General features: G+C 39.4%; 1 protein-coding gene across 1 annotated transcript; it reads left to right on the plus strand.

The window, feature by feature from the left end:
• The first annotated feature begins 61 nt into the window (after positions 1–61).
• LOC111330455 (kelch domain-containing protein 3) lies at positions 62–16,676 on the plus strand. Its single transcript, XM_022935312.2, has 17 exons — positions 62–221; positions 3,971–4,104; positions 4,611–4,686; positions 5,554–5,642; positions 6,338–6,484; positions 6,831–6,882; positions 7,503–7,603; positions 7,783–7,868; positions 8,699–8,777; positions 9,079–9,164; positions 10,545–10,644; positions 10,865–10,895; positions 14,081–14,174; positions 14,776–14,876; positions 15,254–15,338; positions 15,895–15,999; positions 16,433–16,676. The coding sequence occupies exons 1-17, from the start codon at positions 160–162 to the stop codon at positions 16,550–16,552; spliced, it is 1,548 nt and encodes a 515-aa protein (XP_022791047.2). The 5' UTR covers positions 62–159; the 3' UTR covers positions 16,553–16,676.
• Positions 16,677–20,681: the final 4,005 nt, after the last annotated feature.

Here is a 20,681-nt window from a genome sequence, read left to right on the forward strand (position 1 = left end):
AAAAAAAAACCGCTCACCAATAAGTTGCATGTGGGCTCGGTTTTACCAGCTTCCCTTGCGTACGTCCGTTTCCGAGCAGCTCTTAGCAGCGCGGGAAGCAAAACAAATGGTAGATATGGACATTTGACTTTCACTTGATTTTACATTTTTATCTCTAAAATGACCTCGCCCTCCTGCGGTTGGGTAAAGAAAACGATAAATGGACCTGTTCCGGCTCCAAGGTAAACTAAGTTTTTCCGATTTTGTGGTGTTTCGATGTCTCGGAACCCGGGTAGTTTTTGACGTTCGAACGGGTGGAATTTTTATGTAATTGTTTTTTAGATTTGTTTTGATTTTTGTGAAAGCATTTTTCAGTATGCTTAAATGACCTCCTGGACCATAATATATTGAAAAAATTTTGTTCTTGTTTATGAAAAAACAGTTTAATACTGATATTTTTTTTGCATGTTGTTCTTCAGTTGCAGCTTTTAAATAATTGGTGTCGGCATAGTTTCCAGCGAGGCCTTAAATAATATTTTGAAAAGCGAATAGATCCACGGCGTGGTGATGCCATGGACCAGAAAAATTGTATGAGTCTGTAGCTTTTAGGGCGAGAACAATTTGTAGAAAAAATTACCTGTGGATAAGTCTTATTTCTTCCAACTTGCACTAGAGTAATCATGCGATTTTAATTATTAATAATATATCCGATAAATATTTATTTTTGATGTTTTAAAATTTAGCATCAAGGGGAAAAGTAACTGAGGGCATGAGATACTATTTTCAGATACATACTATTTTTCTAAAAAGAATCACTATAATTCCATCTGCCAACCCTCTACTGTATTATTATTTTATGATTTTCTTCAGTTCTTTAAGTTCTTTTGAATTATTATTGTTATTATTATTAGTACTGTTGTTATAACTATTATTATTAATATTATTATTATTATTATTATTAATAGCATTATTATTATTGTAAACATTTGAAGATGAAACAAACAACGATTTATTGTACTATACTTGGAAAAAACTCCAAGTCCCAGATGGGACCCTCCGTGATCTAGTCAGGTGCTCTAACTGTGACCTAGTCGGATGCTCTAGGCACTGAGCTACTGGAAACTCTATAGTGAGCATGGGTCAATTTGTGGGCCTTGACTGGAACCGCATCGTGTGGCTACATAGCCAAGTATTGACCAGCGCATGTGAAACTCGCTAACAGCATCACGCTGTCACATTAAAGCATATCAAGATGCAGCCGACCAACCTCCAAAGTGAGCATATGAAGATGAAACAAACAACAATCTAATGTATACTCGGAAAAAAATCTGAGTCCCAGAGACCCACAAATTGACCCTTGCTCACCATAGCGTCTCCAGTAGCTCAGGGGTTAGAGCATCCGACTAGATCATGGAGGGTCGTGGGTTCAAATCCCATCTGGGACTTGGATTTTTTTCTGCCTGTACATTAAATATTTGTATTATTATTATCATTATTATTATTATTATTATCATTATTATTATTATTATTATCATTATTAATATTATCCACTCATTTCCCTTCTCATATACTTTTTTAATGTAATTTAAAATTACTTTCATTTATAAGGATAATTTTGATGCACGTTTTCTGAAATTCTTTCAATACATTAATTAGTATAGTTGCTTTCGCAATTTTTATATGTAGGTTGTTTTTGTTATCAAAGTTAGTTTGGGTCAGCATAGGGTAAAATATGGACTGGACTGGACTATTTTTTGGACAATTTTTCGGACTATTTTTTGGACGATTTTCTGGAAGATTTTATAAGGGGGAGGCACACCTTTAGTACTCAGGAAGGGGTGGGTGCAGTCAACAAGTACTGAGGGAGGGGTGGGGGAAGAGTTTTATTACTTAGGGACGGGTGGTAGGTGGTTGTAATTGTATACACTACTGGTTAATGGAGCTTTAACTCGATCATAATAATTATTTTAATCGGTTTTTTGACTGACTTCTCCTACATCAACATTTTGCGCTGGGTAGTGGCGTTTCTTTAATGTTTTAGCCATGCGAAAGCGAAACTGCCACGTAAACACTAAACTTTAATTCTTATTGAAAATATTGCGGTTATGATCCTCCACTGTTGAGTTACCAGTCTGGCATCAGTTATGCGTGTGCCTTTTGAGTCGACTTGTGCACCATCAGTTTTCCTTTGTGTAATTACCAGATTTATCTATCTTTCTTTTGTCATTGATGTTACCAGACGAGCTCAAGATCACAGAATTTCTGTTCCTTGGCCCTTGACTTTAGCCACAAATATAGAATTCACAAGCGCTATCGCAATTTTAACGTTTGTACGTTTACTACATGCAATCATTTTTGGTACAATCGTACAAAGCAATATTCTTTCACGTGTCTCGTTAACACAGACTTTGAAAATGCAGACTGCAGACCGCACACCTCGAAAAACGTGTTATCTCTCTTCCTTTTGTCATTGATGTTATCAGGTGAGATCTCGGAATTTCCGTTATACGAAAGCGAAACTGCCATTTATATTTAAAATAATGCATTTATGATCCTCCACCGTTGAATTGTCCGTGTGCCTTTTGAGTCGACTTGTGTGTGCACTATCAGTTGCTTCACATTTTCCTTTGTGTATACAGTATGTTATTACTGAATTTATCTATCTTCCTTTTGTCAGTGATCTTATCAAAGGAGATCACAGCATTTCGCACTACACCGAAATACCTGGTTAAACAATAGAGCGTTTCTGTCGAGAAACTATCGGCTGATAGTTGCCCCGCGGAAATTTGATGTTCTTAAAACAAATATTTGCCCGAGAAGCAGTGGAGGATCGTAAACGCGATATTTTCAATAAGAATTGAAGTCCAGTGTTTACGTGGCAGTTTCGCTTTCGCATGGCTAAAACATTAAAGAAACGCCACGGCCCAGCACAAAATATTGATGTAGAAGAAATCAGTCGAAAAACCGATTAAAATAATTATTACGATCGAGTAAAAGCTCCATTAACCAGTAGTGTTTACAATTACAACCACCTACCACCCCTCCCTGAGTATTAACAATCTTCCCCCACCCCTCCCTCAGTACTTTTTAAATGCACCCACCCCTCCCTGAGTACTAAAGGTGTGCCTCCCCCTTATAGAATCATCCAAAAATAGTCCAGTCCAGTCCAGTCCATATTTTACCCTATGCCGTTTGGGTCTGGTACGAGTCTGATCCTAGAGAACCGAATAATTATTATTATTATAATAATTATTATTAGTAGTAGTAGTATTATTAATACTATTATTACATCAAGTAGAGTGAAGAGAACATGACTACAGTGTCATAGCGACAGGCTAAAGTTACCATTACCGTCTGAAGTTTGGTTCTATGTAATTGCTCTGCCTGAAAAGATCGAAGGGAAAATAGACAAACTATAAACATTCAGAGTTAGCTGGTAAAGAGTAGTTTTAATTTATATACAAAGTCAATAATTATAGGTTAGTTGTTTACACAAGGTCAAAACCAAACTATGGTTTTACCCGAGCAGTGGGTCACAGGGAATTATTTATAAATAAATAAATATCCTACCACTATTAACTTCGAGCACTCTTGACACCTTGTAAATTAATTACAAGAGTTGTGTTAGATCAAGAGAACAACTTCTACAAAATAAGTTTGAGTGACTTGTTTGTTGGGTAATGTATGGAAATTAAATGGAAAAGGTTCATTGTATACACCACTTACATAAATGGCTGCCGGATTGCTATTCTTTTCTTTAAATTCAAATTAGCCTTACTAGGCCTTGCTTGAGATAATGCATTGTTTTGAATTTTGAACTGGAGAACGAGGCTAGAAAGGCTAATTAAAATTTAAACAAAAGAATATCAATCTGGCAGCCATTTATGAAAGTGGTCAATAGGTTAATCCCTTCTGGGAGTTAAACATTTGAAATGCAAATTGAAAGAAATCTTAAAGTATTTATCAAGAAGTAAAAATTGTGTTCTCATAGGCAGGGCCATGCAGCAGCTGTTGTGAACAAGAAGGCATACATCTTTGGTGGTAGCAGTGGGAGTTGGTTTGGTGGTGAACACAGTGATTCCACCAGTGACCCAGTTTACTTGAATGACCTGTTTGTTCTTAAAAGTAAGGTGCTGTTTGGTAACTGGAACTCTGCTCATAGAACCAAATATCAGGGATAACACACCATTCACGAGAAAAAAATTTAACACAAATGAAACAATTGTCATATATAATATTCACTTTTGGCTGTCTAGCTTGTATACAGAAGCCTTAACTGCTTCCAGATGTCCTTTGTATAGCACATTGGCTTGATAGTATGTATCAACCTTGTGGATGGTAATGTCTGGGGTTCAAATGTGATGCATTAAAAAGGCCAACTTCTTTAGTTGGTGTCATTTCCTCTATTCTTAAGTGACCTTTATGTGTGCTTCGAGGTGATATTATAAGCCTTAGGATAGATCAGATCTTAGTCACTCTGAGTGTTTAAAGGATTAAAGATGACCTTTAAAGTGGGAAACAATAGTGACAATTCAAAATGTGCAATTTAGCCCTCAGGAATACCTTAAGTCTGAAATTATTCAGGAATATTTCAATACTATGAAATTCTTAATACCTTTTGTCATTATCAGTTGGATTACAGGTCACCTGGGAAAAATCACAGCAACTGGGAGATATTCCTTCTGCAAGGGATGGACACACATTGAGGTACACAAAGTGAAGCTTAATCCAAATTGATGAAGTGAAAAAGGTGCATGACAACAGTCAGTTATGGGATCGTATCTAAAGACCTTGAAAATGGTTTATATGAGTTCTATTTTGTATTTGTATGTATGAATATTTAAACAGGGTAGCCCAGTTTAGCAGATGGCTTGTTTAAATGCAAATTTGGAAACCCACCCATCCCACCCCAGGGAAGGACATCCATCACACAGTAAATCTCTTGCATGGGAAATTAACGTCTCCTACCCCCAACCCTTCAGGAGACGGGACTTCCATTTATTTGTCCCTATCCAAGAAGACTAGAATACCTAACCATTTCTTGATGTTATAGAAAGGTAGCATATTCTTCTCAATTATTTTAAGATCTTGAGTATTGGTCCAGCCGGGGCTCGAACCCTCGACCTCCTGCACAACAGTCCAGCGCTCTATCCACTGAGCTAACTGGGAGGCGGTAAAAGAAAATCAGCCCGACATTAATTTTAGTCTGCATAATGTAATTATATTAAACACATTGGCACCTGAAATGTCCCAATTAAACCATCTGTGCTAGTGATGGTCTCACACTTGTAAGAAATGCTTTAACCCTACAGTACCTCCCCTATTAAGTTGAATCTTGTCCCCAGACTTCCTTTATTGTAAGAGTATCAATAAGCCAATCAAAATCCATCTTTTGCCCACATATTCCAATAACATTAGGGGGTACTGGAAAGGGGTAATTAGGCGTATCCATAACAGAATGGTCACACTGGATGAAATGGTGTCTATGCAGTAGAATTTGAAAAGCTGCCAATCAGTTTTCCTTGTCCATTATTCTAATTAAGATTTCATTTAAGATTGATGTTAAATTTTCAGTGCTGTTGGTTCTATACTCTATCTTTTTGGTGGATCAAATTATCCAGAATCTGATGAATGTTTGGATGGATTGTATGCCTATGATATAGGTCAGTGTAGTTTATAGGTCATTGATGAATGTTTGGATGGATTGTATGCCTATGATATAGGCCAGTGTAGTTTATGGCTAGTGGCTGAATGGGCCACTTACCTCACGTACAGACGTTACCTATAACCTTACTATGTGTTTGACTGCAGTGCTGTAGAGTGTAAATGAGAGTATGGAGTGAGGGTGGGATTAATTCTCGGAGGTCTGGAGGCTTGTAATTAACTGCTGCTGTTCATAATTTTCATGGCCTCTGTGAAATGTTTTGTGTGTGGGATATTATATGTCTGCTTGGCACCATGGGCAGGATGTCAGTCCATGGCAATAACCACCAGTATTTTGTTAGGTTTTCAGAACATTTTACCAGTTTTTGACTCATTATTTACTCTCAGGTGAGAACACAGTGATAGATCAAAGATCAGCTCTGCTGCTCTTGATCCAGAGTCCAACCAATGGCTGTCCCTTAACCCTTTTTTTGCTCCCAAGATGCCATTACTAAATAAATTTTCCTTACTGTCCACTATACAATTCAATACAAATGTTACTTTGGAGAATGTGGTATTGGATCAAAAACCAATTCTCTAATTTATTTTTCTTTATTCTTATTACTTTTCTGTTCGATATTGCAAGGAGAAATTGTGTTGTGGCTCCTGTGAGAGTAAGGGTTGCCCAAAATTCCACTTCTTCATTATTTTATAGGAACATTATCTTGGGAATTGTGTCCAACTCAAGGACATCAACCCAGAGTCTTAGGACACACAACTGCAGTGGTAGGAGACACTTTGTATATATTTGGAGGAATTTATCATGGGACTGCCACAAATACTCTCTACATGCTGAATACAGGTGTAGTTATTAAAAGAAAATGTAATCTGTAGTTGATTTGCAGAGTCTTATTTGGTAAATAAACCCCTTTGAGAGGATGGTATGTTGACTGATAACATCCATGGCTGAGAGAATGTCCATAAAATGAATATTTGGCCGAGAAGGGAAACTTTCGAGGAAAATGGGAAATTTTGAGGATTGTAACTACTTGTAACAGTAACTAATTAATATGAGTTTCATTACATATAAGGTAGCTGTCCCAAAAATTGTCCTGTTTGTCATATGTTATGACATGCAGTATTATCATTTTAAAAATTTGCCAATTTTTCCATCAGTTTTTCTAACTTTTTGTTCTTTTTTACGGAAGGGAATTTAACATGGACACCTCTAAGAGCATCTGGTAACCCTCCCTCACCCAGGTATTCATCCTTTTATCAAATGTGATTTAGAAGTAGATACCTCAGTGTTGGCACATTGAGTTTGATTGTCCTGAACTTGTCGCAGATTATCTTTCTTCTTTGGACTGTTAAGAAGAAATGGCATTTTTTTTTTTTTTTTTTTTTTTATAAATGTGTGATGTTTATTCTGTGGAACCTGTACTTAGCAGTCAACCAGTCTATTAACCCTTGAATTCCCATCTGTAACCAAGACAGGATTCTCCTTACTGCATAAAAGCAATGTCAAGCAGACAAGTCAGGGTTTGACACTAAAGGTAGCCAACTAGCCACAGGCTAGTAGAAATTCAGTTTTGGACAGTGATTTTCAATTGCCATTGTCTAGTAAACAACTGAAATTGTGGTAACATCTAAGATGTCACTAGTAACTTGGCTAGTAAGTTGAAAAGTTTAAGTGTCAAGCCCTGCAAGTGGCAAGAATAAGAAAAAATATCAATTGTTGGGTTAATAGTTGATCCAATACCAAATTCTCTACACTAACATCATAAGAATTGTATGCTGGGCAGACAGTAATTGTAAAGGAGAATTGCTAATGAGATATATCCCCTTTGGGCACTTTGGTGATCTGTGATTTGCTGTTTCAGATGTGATCATGCTTGTGCCGTGGCTGGTGAGAAGTTTTACATTATGGGAGGGACTGGGGGCAAGAAGCTTTGGTATAATGATTTACATGTCTTTGATACAGGTATGGAATAAAGTGGTTATCATTAATTTTTTTTTTTTTTTTTTATTGTAAACTTTTCATTTCAATTTTGTCGTGATGCCTAAACAGAGGTAACCTCTTATATCTCTAAATAATGATAGAAACTGGTCAGAGTAGACAAAATAGTGTTCTAAGTGTGTGCATTTGATTTTACACTGCAGTGACATTGAGATGGGATGCCGTAAATGCCCAGGGCCATAAGCCACATGCTAGGAGTCTTCACACCTTGAGTACACATCACAGCAAGGTACATAGTTGAAACCCACTCATAAATGCCCTCCTTAATTGGATAAAATAGTGTTGAATACTTATTAACTGACTTTATGGTATGTATCATAACATTCTAGTCAAAAAATGAAAAAGCATGAATTCTGATGTGAATTATGAATTTTCAAATTCAATTATTTTCTGCAGAAAATTTCTAAAGCTTTAAGAATTGGTTCCACTTACTGGGTTGAATTAAGCATGAATATTTTTACTTGAAATAAGACTTTGTGCTTGTCCTTTGTGAATGGTGGAACAATATCAATTATTATCCAAAGAAATATGAAGCAGACAAAGTCAATATCTTGGGTTGGGGTGAAGGAGGAGCCGGGGGGGGTGTACTCAGAGCTCAGAGGTGGTGCAGTGAATGGGGATGGGAGGGTGGTAGCCTATAAGCAGGCTCTTATTGTGAGCCCTACAGGACACGTATTTCTCTGCCTGCTGGAAAATTTGATTAAGACCTGTCAGGGAGAAGTTTGCCGTGTGGCTGGCATTTTCGTTGTTAGACCCCTTGCAGACCTCTTGCCGCCTTGGGTTATTTAAGGCCTTATGTTTACCTGCAGAGAAACACGTGCGCCAAATCACTTGAAGTGCTACGCTATGAGGGTGGGAATTGAATAAGCGAAAAACACACTTTGGGATTCCCATTTCCATTTGTTACACTGGTACACAATTCATAGGTTTGTTAATGATGTCTAAATTGTATTTAATATAATTATTTAAAAGGCTTTGATCGTTTAGAATTATCATGGTTTGCATATATTTTTATTTGGTAGTCCTAATATGGAATATTTTGTCCATCTCCTCGTTCAGGATATTTATTTGTTTGGGGGTTCGAACGATGTGGCAAAAGTTACAGCACCATTTGATGACATATACAAGCTTAGCTTGAGTGAGTAAACAGCTTGTTTCTTTGTTGTCCTTATTTTTGTTAATTGATCTGGTTTAGCTTGGTATATTCTAGTGGCTCAGTTATCCTGATGTGCATATTTCTAGAATTCTCCCTCTATTCTCTGTATGTATCTATTATGTAATAGATTGCACGTAGCGCAGCTAATCAGATTACAGCATTTTGTGAAAGAACGTCAGGAGATGTACACTTAGAATAGATAGTCTTTTCCGACAAATATTCCAGCATGTTTTACGTGAAATGGGGGTTGTTGTTTATAAATGGGTTCTTTCTCCAATTTCAGCTAAATTGAAATGGAAGAAACTTCAATGTTCTGGTGAAGGACCTGAAAGAAGACAGGGACACACTGCTGTAATGATTTACGGACAGGTAATGCTGCGAATGCTTAATTTAATGACAAATGAAATATCTGACAAGGAAGCTACAAAAAAAAAAAAAAATACACCATAACGTGAGCTCACGCGAGGCTAAAGCAGCAAGGTTCAAGCTGTTTTACGTGAAACGTGAAAGGGAAACCCGACGTTTGCAGTTTCACGTAAACGCGGCCGTAAATAGAAAGATTAAGCACCACGTAATTTTTTTCCCGCGAACGGCAGAGAGGGTCACGTGACCTGACATTTCCCGCGTTTGCCGTTTGCCGGCCGCCGTTTCTACTCGAGGGGGACAATTTTCCCGTTTGTAGGGAACGCGAAAACGTGAGTATTTGCAGCCCATTTTTACCGAGTATTTCTACATTTTGATCGCTTGCTTTTATAGGTAAGCTTCGTTTATCATCTTACTTCTATATGAACTGCTTGTAGTTCAAATTCAAGCGGAAAATACATTACTTCTTTGTATCCATTATCTCTAGTCGCAGCGAATGGCGATCGAGAACATTTGTTCTGCCGTGTCGTCGGGAAGCTTAAACAAACGAACATCGCGGACGGAACGGCAAACGACAAACGGCTAGCCGACGTTCAGCGTTCGCCGTTTTCGCGGTGCTTAATCTAACTAATCTCTCTGTATAGCGTGAACCTTGCTGTTTTAGTTCCGCATGAGCTCACGATATGGCGGATTTGAAGGTGCCCTTTTACGACTTACAGAAAAAAGAGAGAAAGAGGGAAGAGAATCTTACGTACACGGCAAACGGGAAACAGGCTACTTTCACGTAAGATCGGCAAAGCGCAACCGGTTAACGCGGACAAATAGCGGGAAAAACAAGGTCACGTGGTCACCTTTGCCTTTCACGTAAACGCAGCGCTAAATCTCTCTAATATATCCTCTCCGTTAGTGCGTGCGCTGTGATCAGTCTATTTAGCGAGCTCATTTTCACTGTGGGCGGCCCTCTAAATAAAAAAAAAGTTTGTTTGAATTGAAATCTTTCGTCTCTATTTGAACTCAGATACGTAGTAAATATCTGACTAACTTCGTTCTATCGGTTAGTGTTGTAAGTTACGGACCGAGTTTTTTCCGCGCGGATTTATGGTCCAACAGCGTAGCGTGCAGGCGATAAATCGGAGCGGATAGAAACGATATAGTAAACGAGTAATGTAATTGTTTTAGTTCAAGTGTACATGTGTGATAGAACTGACACAAGTAGATTTATACTGACAAGTATTTCATTTGACTGCATCTAGGTAAAGGTGGCTTTCTACGCCGTTAAACAAACGAGCTAAAACTTTGATGAGGCTTCTGAAATCTTGTTTTTTGCTATTAGTGAAATGACTCCGATTATTGATATTAATTTAAACTCTTTCTCTTCCTTTTCAGCTCATAATTTTCGGCGGAATGGATGACCAGAAGGATTTTAATGATGTTTGCATATTGCAGACACGTGCTGCCTTGAAGCACCTCCCCTCAGAAATGAGAGGCAAGTTACTCCAACACTTCAGATAAAAGTACAGGGATGTTTCTGTCCGAGTGGGAGTGGTTGTACAACTTGCCTCGTTTTTTAACTGCTGCGCACGATCTTCTGAAAAAAGCGGAAATAATTCATAGCACACGGGGGAACATTTTATCATTAAACATTCGGACAACTATTTCCTTCTTTAATCTTGAGGACTGACTGTTTTCATTTGAATTATTTTCAGAAAATGATATACTGTCGTCGTCTTTATCCAGGTTTGTTTATTATTACTACTATTATTGTTATTTACGTATGATGCACGATCCTCGCAGTAGAGAGCGCTATTTATGCAATAGCGAAAATCATACCTGAATAAAATCAGGCCTGTACGGCATTCGAACCACTAACCTTTGCGATACTAGTGTAGCGCTCTACCAATTGAGCTAACAAGCCAACTGGAAGCAGGCCGTTAAGTTGATTCAAAATATATGAACTTCATATATTCATCGTATTATTGTTATTATTATTAGTTTATTTTTATCATTATAATCGTTGTTATTAATATTATTACAGCATTATAACACTTTTCTAGCGTGTCTGTTCACACCTTTGAGGTTTGGTGTCACGTTGTAATTAGTACCCGCCTTTGTATCACATCATACTGTAAATATTTTATTCATCTACTTGTATGCTATATAATTACTCACGTTCAGTTACTCATTGATTGAAGATGGCATAAGCATGCTGAAACATGTCTCTCAAAAAAAACTGTCTATTTCTTATAATATTATTACCGTCTTCATTGGTATTGTTATTATTAAATATTATGGCAGTAAAAACTTCTGGATGCCCAGATATCCTAAACAATGATTGGGCGGCAAGCCGTAACCAATGCAACGACCAAAGTCCTTACAATTAAAATTCCTATCGCAATTCCTAATTCTGAAACCCTGGTAATGAAAGTCTTAAACTTAATTGCTATGTAAACTATTAAACTAATATTATTATTGTTGAGATACAATGAATATATGAAGTTCATATATTTTGAACTGCGGTATTAGATACGTATGATGCACGATCCTCGCAGTAGATAACGCTATTTATGCAATAGCGAAAATCAGACCTGAAAAAAATCAGGCCTGTACGGGATTCGAACCACTGACCTCTGCGATACTAGTGCAGCGCTCTACCAATTGAGCTAACAAGCCAACTGGGAGCAGGCCGTTAAGTTGATTCGTAATAAACCCGAATACCGCAGTTCTAATACCGCAGTTCAAAATATATGAACTTCATATATTCATTGTATCTGATTTATCACTTTCACGGGTTTATTACGAATCAACTTAACGGCCTGCTCCCAGTTGGCTTGTTAGCTCAATTGATTTTTTTCAGGTCTGATTTTCGCTATTGCATAAATAGCGCTATCTACTGCGAGGATCGTGCATCATACGTATTAATATTGTTATTATTATTATAACTATTATTATTAGTAGTAGTAGTAGTAGTAGTAGTAGTAGTAGTAGTAGTAGTAGTAGTAGTAGTAGTAGTAGTCTGATTTTCGCTATTGCATAAATAGCGCTATCTACTGCGAGGATCGTGCATCATACGTATTAATATTGTTATTATTATTATAACTAATGATTGGTGGTGGTGGTGGTGGTGGTGGTGGTGGTGGTGGTGGTGGTGGTGGTGGTGGTGGTGGTGGTGGTGGTGGTGGTGGTGGTGGTGGTGGTGGTGGTGGTGGTGGTGGTGGTGGTGGTGGTGGTGGTGGTGGTGGTGGTGGTGGTGGTGGTGGTGGTGGTGGTGGTGGTGGTGGTGGTGGTGGTGGTGGTGGTGGTGGTGGTGGTGGTGGTGGTGGTGGTGGTGGTGGTGGTGGTGGTGGTGGTGGTGGTGGTGGTGGTGGTGGTGGTGGTGGTGGTGGTGGTGGTGGTGGTGGTGGTGGTGGTGGTGGTGGTGGTGGTGGTGGTGGTGGTGGTGGTGGTGGTGGTGGTGGTGGTGGTGGTGGTGGTGGTGGTGGTGGTGGTGGTGGTGGTGGTGGTGGTGGTGGTGGTGGTGGTGGTGGTGGTGGTGGTGGTGGTGGTGGTGGTGGTGGTGGTGGTGGTGGTGGTGGTGGTGGTGGTGGTGGTGGTGGTGGTGGTGGTGGTGGTGGTGGTGGTGGTGGTGGTGGTGGTGGTGGTGGTGGTGGTGGTGGTGGTGGTGGTGGTGGTGGTGGTGGTGGTGGTGGTGGTGGTGGTGGTGGTGGTGGTGGTGGTGGTGGTGGTGGTGGTGGTGGTGGTGGTGGTGGTGGTGGTGGTGGTGGTGGTGGTGGTGGTGGTGGTGGTGGTGGTGGTGGTGGTGGTGGTGGTGGTGGTGGTGGTGGTGGTGGTGGTGGTGGTGGTGGTGGTGGTGGTGGTGGTGGTGGTGGTGGTGGTGGTGGTGGTGGTGGTGGTGGTGGTGGTGGTGGTGGTGGTGGTGGTGGTGGTGGTGGTGGTGGTGGTGGTGGTGGTGGTGGTGGTGGTGGTGGTGGTGGTGGTGGTGGTGGTGGTGGTGGTGGTGGTGGTGGTGGTGGTGGTGGTGGTGGTGGTGGTGGTGGTGGTGGTGGTGGTGGTGGTGGTGGTGGTGGTGGTGGTGGTGGTGGTGGTGGTGGTGGTGGTGGTGGTGGTGGTGGTGGTGGTGGTGGTGGTGGTGGTGGTGGTGGTGGTGGTGGTGGTGGTGGTGGTGGTGGTGGTGGTGGTGGTGGTGGTGGTGGTGGTGGTGGTGGTGGTGGTGGTGGTGGTGGTGGTGGTGGTGGTGGTGGTGGTGGTGGTGGTGGTGGTGGTGGTGGTGGTGGTGGTGGTGGTGGTGGTGGTGGTGGTGGTGGTGGTGGTGGTGGTGGTGGTGGTGGTGGTGGTATTCGTATTCGTATTCGTATTCGTATTCGTATTCGTATTCGTATTCGTTTTAGCACTATAGTTACCATCTATAGTGAACACTTATGTCAATGCGTAGGACCACTTCATTTCTATAAGTGCGTTGAATTTTATCGTCGAGCATTCTGTCGGTACGGTTTTTGTACCTCTCAGAGGGCCAACTCTCACAATTTACCAAGTCTCAAGCTCCAAAGCACATATTGATCGCACGACCGCGGCCGACAAACGAATTGTCGCATCAAAAAAATTTATCATAAATATTCGCTCCCACTGATTGCAGATAATTTGACTTCATCAACTGAGTTAATAATGTAAATTGGCCACCGTAAAGAGTTTTAAAGCTGACGTTTTGATTGTTAGCCCTTCGTCAGAGTGAATGAGATAACACTCTGTTTTGTCTGTGATAAGGCTTTCGAACTATTTGCTTCAAGCCAAAGACGTACGACACAATTAACACAAACGCTCGCTTTTTTATGCGTGTCGAGCTCATGGTCTTGCGAGCAGCAAGACATAAAACAGCAAATTTAAGAGGGGTGGAGAGTGGCTAAATGTGTACTGATATCTTTATTTAGTGGCGGTGGTGATATCCCAGGCCCACTGACATCCTATGATATGTCGATGCAAGTTCCTGCACCATATAGAACTGTCATTCCTGCTGTTACCGAGGTAAGCTAGGGCGTATCCAGGGGTGGTTCGATCGAATCCCCTAAATTTTCCCTCAGTACGCTTCATGAACGCCTCGGAATCATGTTTCCGAAGACCTAATTTTTAAAATCTTGAACCCCTCAGAAGGGGAATAATTCTCCGAACCCCCCTTGACTAAATCCTGGATCCGCCCCAGGTAAGGATTCAAGACAGAATTTATCGTTAGAATGTCAATACTATTTCAAGAAGACTAGTGATGAGAATAAAAAAAAAAATATCGATTAGGGATTTATAAATGAGTTGATAAAATACCAAATTCTCCAAACTAAGATCATAAGATTTGTATGGCAGACAGTAAGGAGAATTGCTAATGAGATCTTGGGAATAAAAGTGTTAGCGTGATACTATATCTCAAGACAATCCAAGGAGGAAGGAAGAAATTCAAATAAAATTAACGGAACATTTATAGCATTAGCTAACTAAGCGCGGTTTTTTTTTTTTTTTTTTTTTCTACTGGCCATAGCGAGCAAAACGTTTGCAGCTTGGAGTGCTGCTTCTCTGAGCAGGGTCTGTGACATGACTCCTGACTAAAAATGATTTGTTTTGTTGAACATACGTTTAGCCGGCCAAACCCCCTGAGTTCGATGATGTGAAGGCGTCGTTCACCGAACGCGTTGACGTGATTTTTGAAGATCTTTCAAAGAAGTACGCGGAACTTGAAACGTAAGTCTTTGTGTCTGTTTGTTTGTTTGTTTGTGTACCTGCTTTGTTGTTGTTGTTGTTGTTGTTGTTAACGGTTAACGGCTGAGAACATGGTCGAACCAAACACAAAGCTAAACTAATCGCGACATTCTTCGGAACGGTTTTGTAAAACACTATGTTGCTGAACTATATAGCTGTATAATGACCACTAATTGCGGGCAATATTATTCGACAAAGAGTGTCACCAGGTTGCATACGCTATGCGACAACAACCATAGTTATAACGTAATTGTCTTGGTTAGAAGTTCTAGAACACCTTGAACACCCTGAATTGTATAACATTGGTTTTTCATGCACAGTACAACCTTTTTAACGCCTTTCACGTGTATCTTTTTTAGACAGAGGGAAGCTTTAAAGAACGCGGTGGAAGCTTTCCAAGAGGAAAAGGCGGCACATATTGAGTTATACGAGAAACAGCAGAAGGTTATATTATTTTTATTATTATTATTATTTGTGCTATTATTTTTGTTGTTATTGTAAATTAGACGAATTTGCGTTTTTATTAATTTGTTGAGAGAAGCTGCGGCTATTATTAAATTATACCTCGATCAAGCTTCCTTTCCTCCATTTCTCCCCTCCTCGCCCTCCCTGAACTTTTGAAGATTAGTTAGTTCAAATGTCCCACCCGACTACCGGGTTTGATGGTCAACTTTTCTGTTAAAAGCAAATTCAGCGACCGTGACTATAAGAACAAACTTTCAGACAAAGACGTTGTAGACCTTTTCTTTTGAGCCATCAGCTCGAGAAAAAGATAACCATTTGTATTCCGCTGGAAAGACTTGACTCTTCCGGTTCAAATTCCTTGACCCACAGTCACGAGTCCCCAGGACTCGGTCACGAGTCCCCAGGACTTGGTCACGAGTCCCCAGGGCCTCCCGAGGGGTGGGGTGGGGCGGGGGGTGTGTGTGTTTAAACTTCAAACTGATCGGCGCATTATGTTTATTTACTCTTCACTTCTATTCCTTTCGTTGATCAACAGGAATTGGAGGATATGATAAGCAAACACAGAGTAGAAAACGAGGAATGGATTAACGCACGGAAACAAGAACTTGAAGTGGAAAGAAGTAAATTAGAATTGGAAAAGGTAGTGTTTTGACCACACCGGTTTTGCTGATTTTAATTCTGACATCTTTCAACGGTTCTCTATGTTATACTTAATTTTTCAGCCATCCAAAATATCTCAAACTGGATGTTTTAGTAGTTATTGATTTTATTTTTCATCGTTTTATTTCTTCTCGCTCATTTGAAATGAGGCTAAATGTTTTACTATAAGCCGGTTTGGGGGGAGGCTTTGCCATGTGCCTCCACTCGGTTTGCTTTGCTTCTGTGCTTACGTTTGTTAATTTTTGTAATTATGTTGTTATGTTCCTCTTTGTGCTGTATTTGCCACATTTTGAATTCGTGTTGAACTGTCGTTGGCTGCGCATTGATTTTTAAACTCAACTTGCTGTTGATTTTGATAATGTTGATTGCTTGTTTTCCATGCACTGAAATGAGCCTCACACTTCTTTTAACAGAGTCAATTGGTTGAAGAACGGGAAAGACTTCGAAAGGAAAAAATAGAATTTGGCGAAAAAATCGAAGCTATCGAAAAGCTCGGTGGAGGAACCAGCCATCTAATAAATGGAGCTAGCTGAACAGAGAATCAATCGATCATATCTGTACATTGACCCTCTAACTCCCAGGAGTGATTAACATGTAAATTCTCCTATGATATCCATATGTTATCCGGTGAACAAGTAATGAGAATACTCAAACTTATCCGGTAGAAATTCCCATAACTAATTTACAAGAAAATTTTTAGCAGCTGGAGGAGAGAATTCACGATCATATCTGGGATTTAAAGGTTAAGGCATAGTAATTACAACGAACAATCAGAGGAAAGAAGAATACCTTAAAGAGCCACTGTGACTGAAACTCAAAGTATAACCGATCAAACTGTCTAAAGCGCGGGAAAACGCGGGGACCAACGGACCAAGTCGTGATTGGTATTAGTTTTGCATTTGATTGGTTGAGAGAGTGGCGCGAGTTTGCTGGACCAATCAGAAACAAACACAAAGCCATCCCGGACCACTTTCGACACTCCATTGAAATTTGCTCTTTCTGGATTCTTAATATTCTCGACGAATTAACTAAGTAGAGAATTCTACCTAGTGAACCAACACATCCCACACAAATAGCACTTCAATGTCGCTTATAAAGCACAAATACTATTTATCACGAGTAGGATCGTTATTTCTTCAGCAGGTTTTATTCTGAAAGTCATGCACACTTTTTAGAGTGTGTCCCACTTTTAACTTAAATCATCGGGACATTGCTTGAGAACGAGACTTAAAGTCAGTCTCTGCCATCCGGTCCTCGTTAAAACAATGGGTGTCCTTTTTGGATTCTTTTTGCCCCCTCAGATGTTCCCACTTTTTATTTGAACTCTATCCTCCCCTTTACCCGCTACCCTAGGGTGTTGTTAGGGAAGCCTGGGATTCTTTGGAACACCCCGCAACCTTTTATGTGAGATACTTTTGCGCCTTTTCCGTTTCAATAACTGAATGTTAACCAGCTTGAAGTACTGCACTGATCGGTCCGATCAGTCGCCATGGACAAGGCTGAATAATAAAATGCGATGTCAGAGAGTATTCGGTCAAAAACGCGGGCTCAAGTGTTCTTGGTCTAAAATTTTATCGAAATTAGCGGAAAATAACAAGCTGACATTTAAAACCGAGGATTTTTGTTTTCGTCAAAGGCATTCTCATATTCCCAGAGTTTTTAAGAAGAAAATTCGTCTTCGAAAAATTTTTAGGGGGTGTACAAATTTTTTGGAGGTTGTTCTGTAAAAGAAAAGCGGCAAGGAAAACGACGCCTCGAAGCAACAGAATAGGAAATCAACCATGCGAACGAATGAAAATCCGTGCTTCCACGGCAGAACGAACGCATGCAGATACGCTATTCAGCTCTTTCGTCGCCGTTGCCAAATGAATAAGAGCCCGCCGATACAAATTGCGAAAAACTACATTAAGTAATTATAAGGGACGCGTGAATTCGTATCTGTACCCCTTCCCCTTTTCTTTGAAGATTACTAATTCTTGTAATTCCGTTGTCAACCCACGATGTCGGTGTCAAAAAAGAAAAAAAAACACAAACAAAAAAATACATTAAAGCAGATTTCTTTGGTAATATTAAATAAACCGGCTGGTTAACGGAAGTTAATTAAACCAACTCTGAACAGACACTGTCCTGGAAGAGGAGTGTTGGGGGGGGGAGGGTGGGTGGGTCAGTCATTCTTGTTAGGCCGGCACAGCAGACATAGTTTGGGTCCAAGTAAGAGATGAAGAAATGTTGGGGTATAAAAGCGACAAAACGAAAACACTGTCCAGTTTAGAAGAAATCAAAAGAAAACAGTGGCTCTTGAGACAACCTGAAACTACGCCTCAACTATTTACCTTTTCACATTTGGGTATATAGAAAATAAACCACTTTTTCACCATTTCTTCAAAAATCTTTGTTGACATGGAAACCCATCACAATTCTTTGGGGAGGGGAGCTTCCACCAATGTGTTCCGGGTTCGATTCCCGGACCCGGCGTCAAAAGTGGATTGAGTTTGTTGGTTCTCTTCTCTGCTCCGAGAGGTTTTTCTCCGGGTACTCCGGTTTTCCCCTCTCCTCAAAAACCATCATCATTTGAATTTATTTAATATTTAGAGTTTATTTGCATTTACACACGACCCCACAAGCTGTTGAGCTTCAACATTATCGTGTCTAAATAAAGGTGTTACTATTATTATCATTATTATTATTATTAGGTCGTTTTTACTTTTAACTTGTAAATAGTTATTTGCTTTAAGTGTTATTTTTTTTTAATTATTATTTTTATTATTATTATTATTTTTATTATTAAATAATAATAATAATAATAATAATAATAATAGAAAAGAAAAAGAAAGAGTGAAGAGTGTTTATGAGAGGGCACCCCTTAAGACCAAGCGAGCACTAGATCTGGCTACCGAAAAGGGTTCCTCGGTATGGTTGACCGTTCTTCCCTTACAAGAGCAAGGATATAATCTCAGCAAAAGAGAATTCCGAGACGCTATTAAACTGCGATACGACTGGCAATTCGAAGATATTCCTGCCAAATGTGCTTGTGGGGACGTGTTCATAGTGGACCATATGCAATGGTCTGCAAAAATGGTGGCTTTATTAAACAGCGTCACAACGAACTTGGAGACTTAGACCTTTTAGGAATTGTCTGCAAAGATGTGGAAATCGAACCCCAACTCCAACGAAGGGCTAACGCTCGAAACGTCAACTTTTGTATTCGTTACGGTGGCCAATTTACCATTTCAACTTTGTTGATATATCCCAACCCCAAGACACGACAGGAGAGCAATTAAACAGTGGTTCCAACATGGCGCAAGATGCAAGGCTAGACATTCATGCTCGTGGTTTCTGGGAACACAATCGATCACACTTTTCGATATTTGAGTTTGTCACCCAAACGCTGAATCGTACAGAAACCTGAAACCTTAGCAGATTTACCGCATGAATGAGAATGAGAAGAAGCGTTCCTACTCAAGACGTGTTCTAGACATCGAACATGGTTCATTTACGCCTCTTGTGTTTACTTCGACTGGTGGAATGGGCCAAGAATGTTTGAGATATCACAGTCGCCTTGCAGAACTCATTGCAGACAAGAAAGGAGAGCACTATTCAAAGACTATTTCCTGGATCAGGGCAAAAACTTCGTTTGCATTATTAAGATCCGCCCTAATCTGCCTAAGAGTGATCCAGAACAATTAGAAGGCCCAAATTGGATTTTACTAATGTAGACCTAGATATTCAAAGTTCAGAGGCTGCCATTTGTTAGTTAGAATTTTTTTTTTTTTTAGATGATTTGTTAGTCGACATTTTCATGTATTTTTCGATTTTTTTAAGGAGTTTGTCTTAATTTGTAAATCTTTTTGATGATTAGAGTGAATTATCGTTATCATAGTGTGTATCCTCTAGTTTTTCTTACATTTTTATTAGACATTTTAACACATTTTTTTTCGATTTTCAAGCCATTTTTATCATAATTTTTGTCAAAATTTTTGTGATTATGGTGAATAATGGATTATTTTTATTAAAAAAAAGAAAAAATTATTATTATTATTATTATTATTATTATTATTATCATTATTAAAATTATTAATTCTGCCTTGTTTCGAACGAATTCCATTCCACCACTAATGGACCCGGGAGTTGACTAACACTCGTTATATCTGAAAATCAAAATTAGAAGAGCCTGTTCTATACCCTAACATCAGTATCCATCTACATTCTTTATATTCCTTTAAAAAGGAGGATTAAAAAAAAAAAAAAAAAATCAAAGCTTTTTAGGTCGGCGATCTTTTCCTTTATTCCTAACCATGATTTAAATGAATGATTCGGTATTATTAATGAGAGGAGAAATTGAAATTAGATGTCGTTCATTCTTATGCGTTTGAAAAAATGCTCACTGCTAACCACAGGCAGCCCAAGCTCACTACGAGAAAAGCGGACGTGACTCTTACCGTGTTGCGTAACGTTTTATATTTAGAAAGGTTTGTATGGGATGTTATCGGTTTGCCTTAAAAGAGAGAAAAAAATGTCTTGTTTTGAAATATAATGGGCTCACTTTATTGCCTTGTTGTTTTCTTTGTTGATTCCGAACGTCGTTCGGAATCAACAAAGAAAACAAAAAGGCAATAAAGTGAGCCCATTATATTTCAAAACAAGACATTTTTTTCTCTCTTT

Source organism: Stylophora pistillata, chromosome 11 (genome assembly GCF_964205215.1).
Source record: "Stylophora pistillata chromosome 11, jaStyPist1.2, whole genome shotgun sequence".
NCBI classification, from domain to species: domain Eukaryota; kingdom Metazoa; phylum Cnidaria; class Anthozoa; order Scleractinia; family Pocilloporidae; genus Stylophora; species Stylophora pistillata.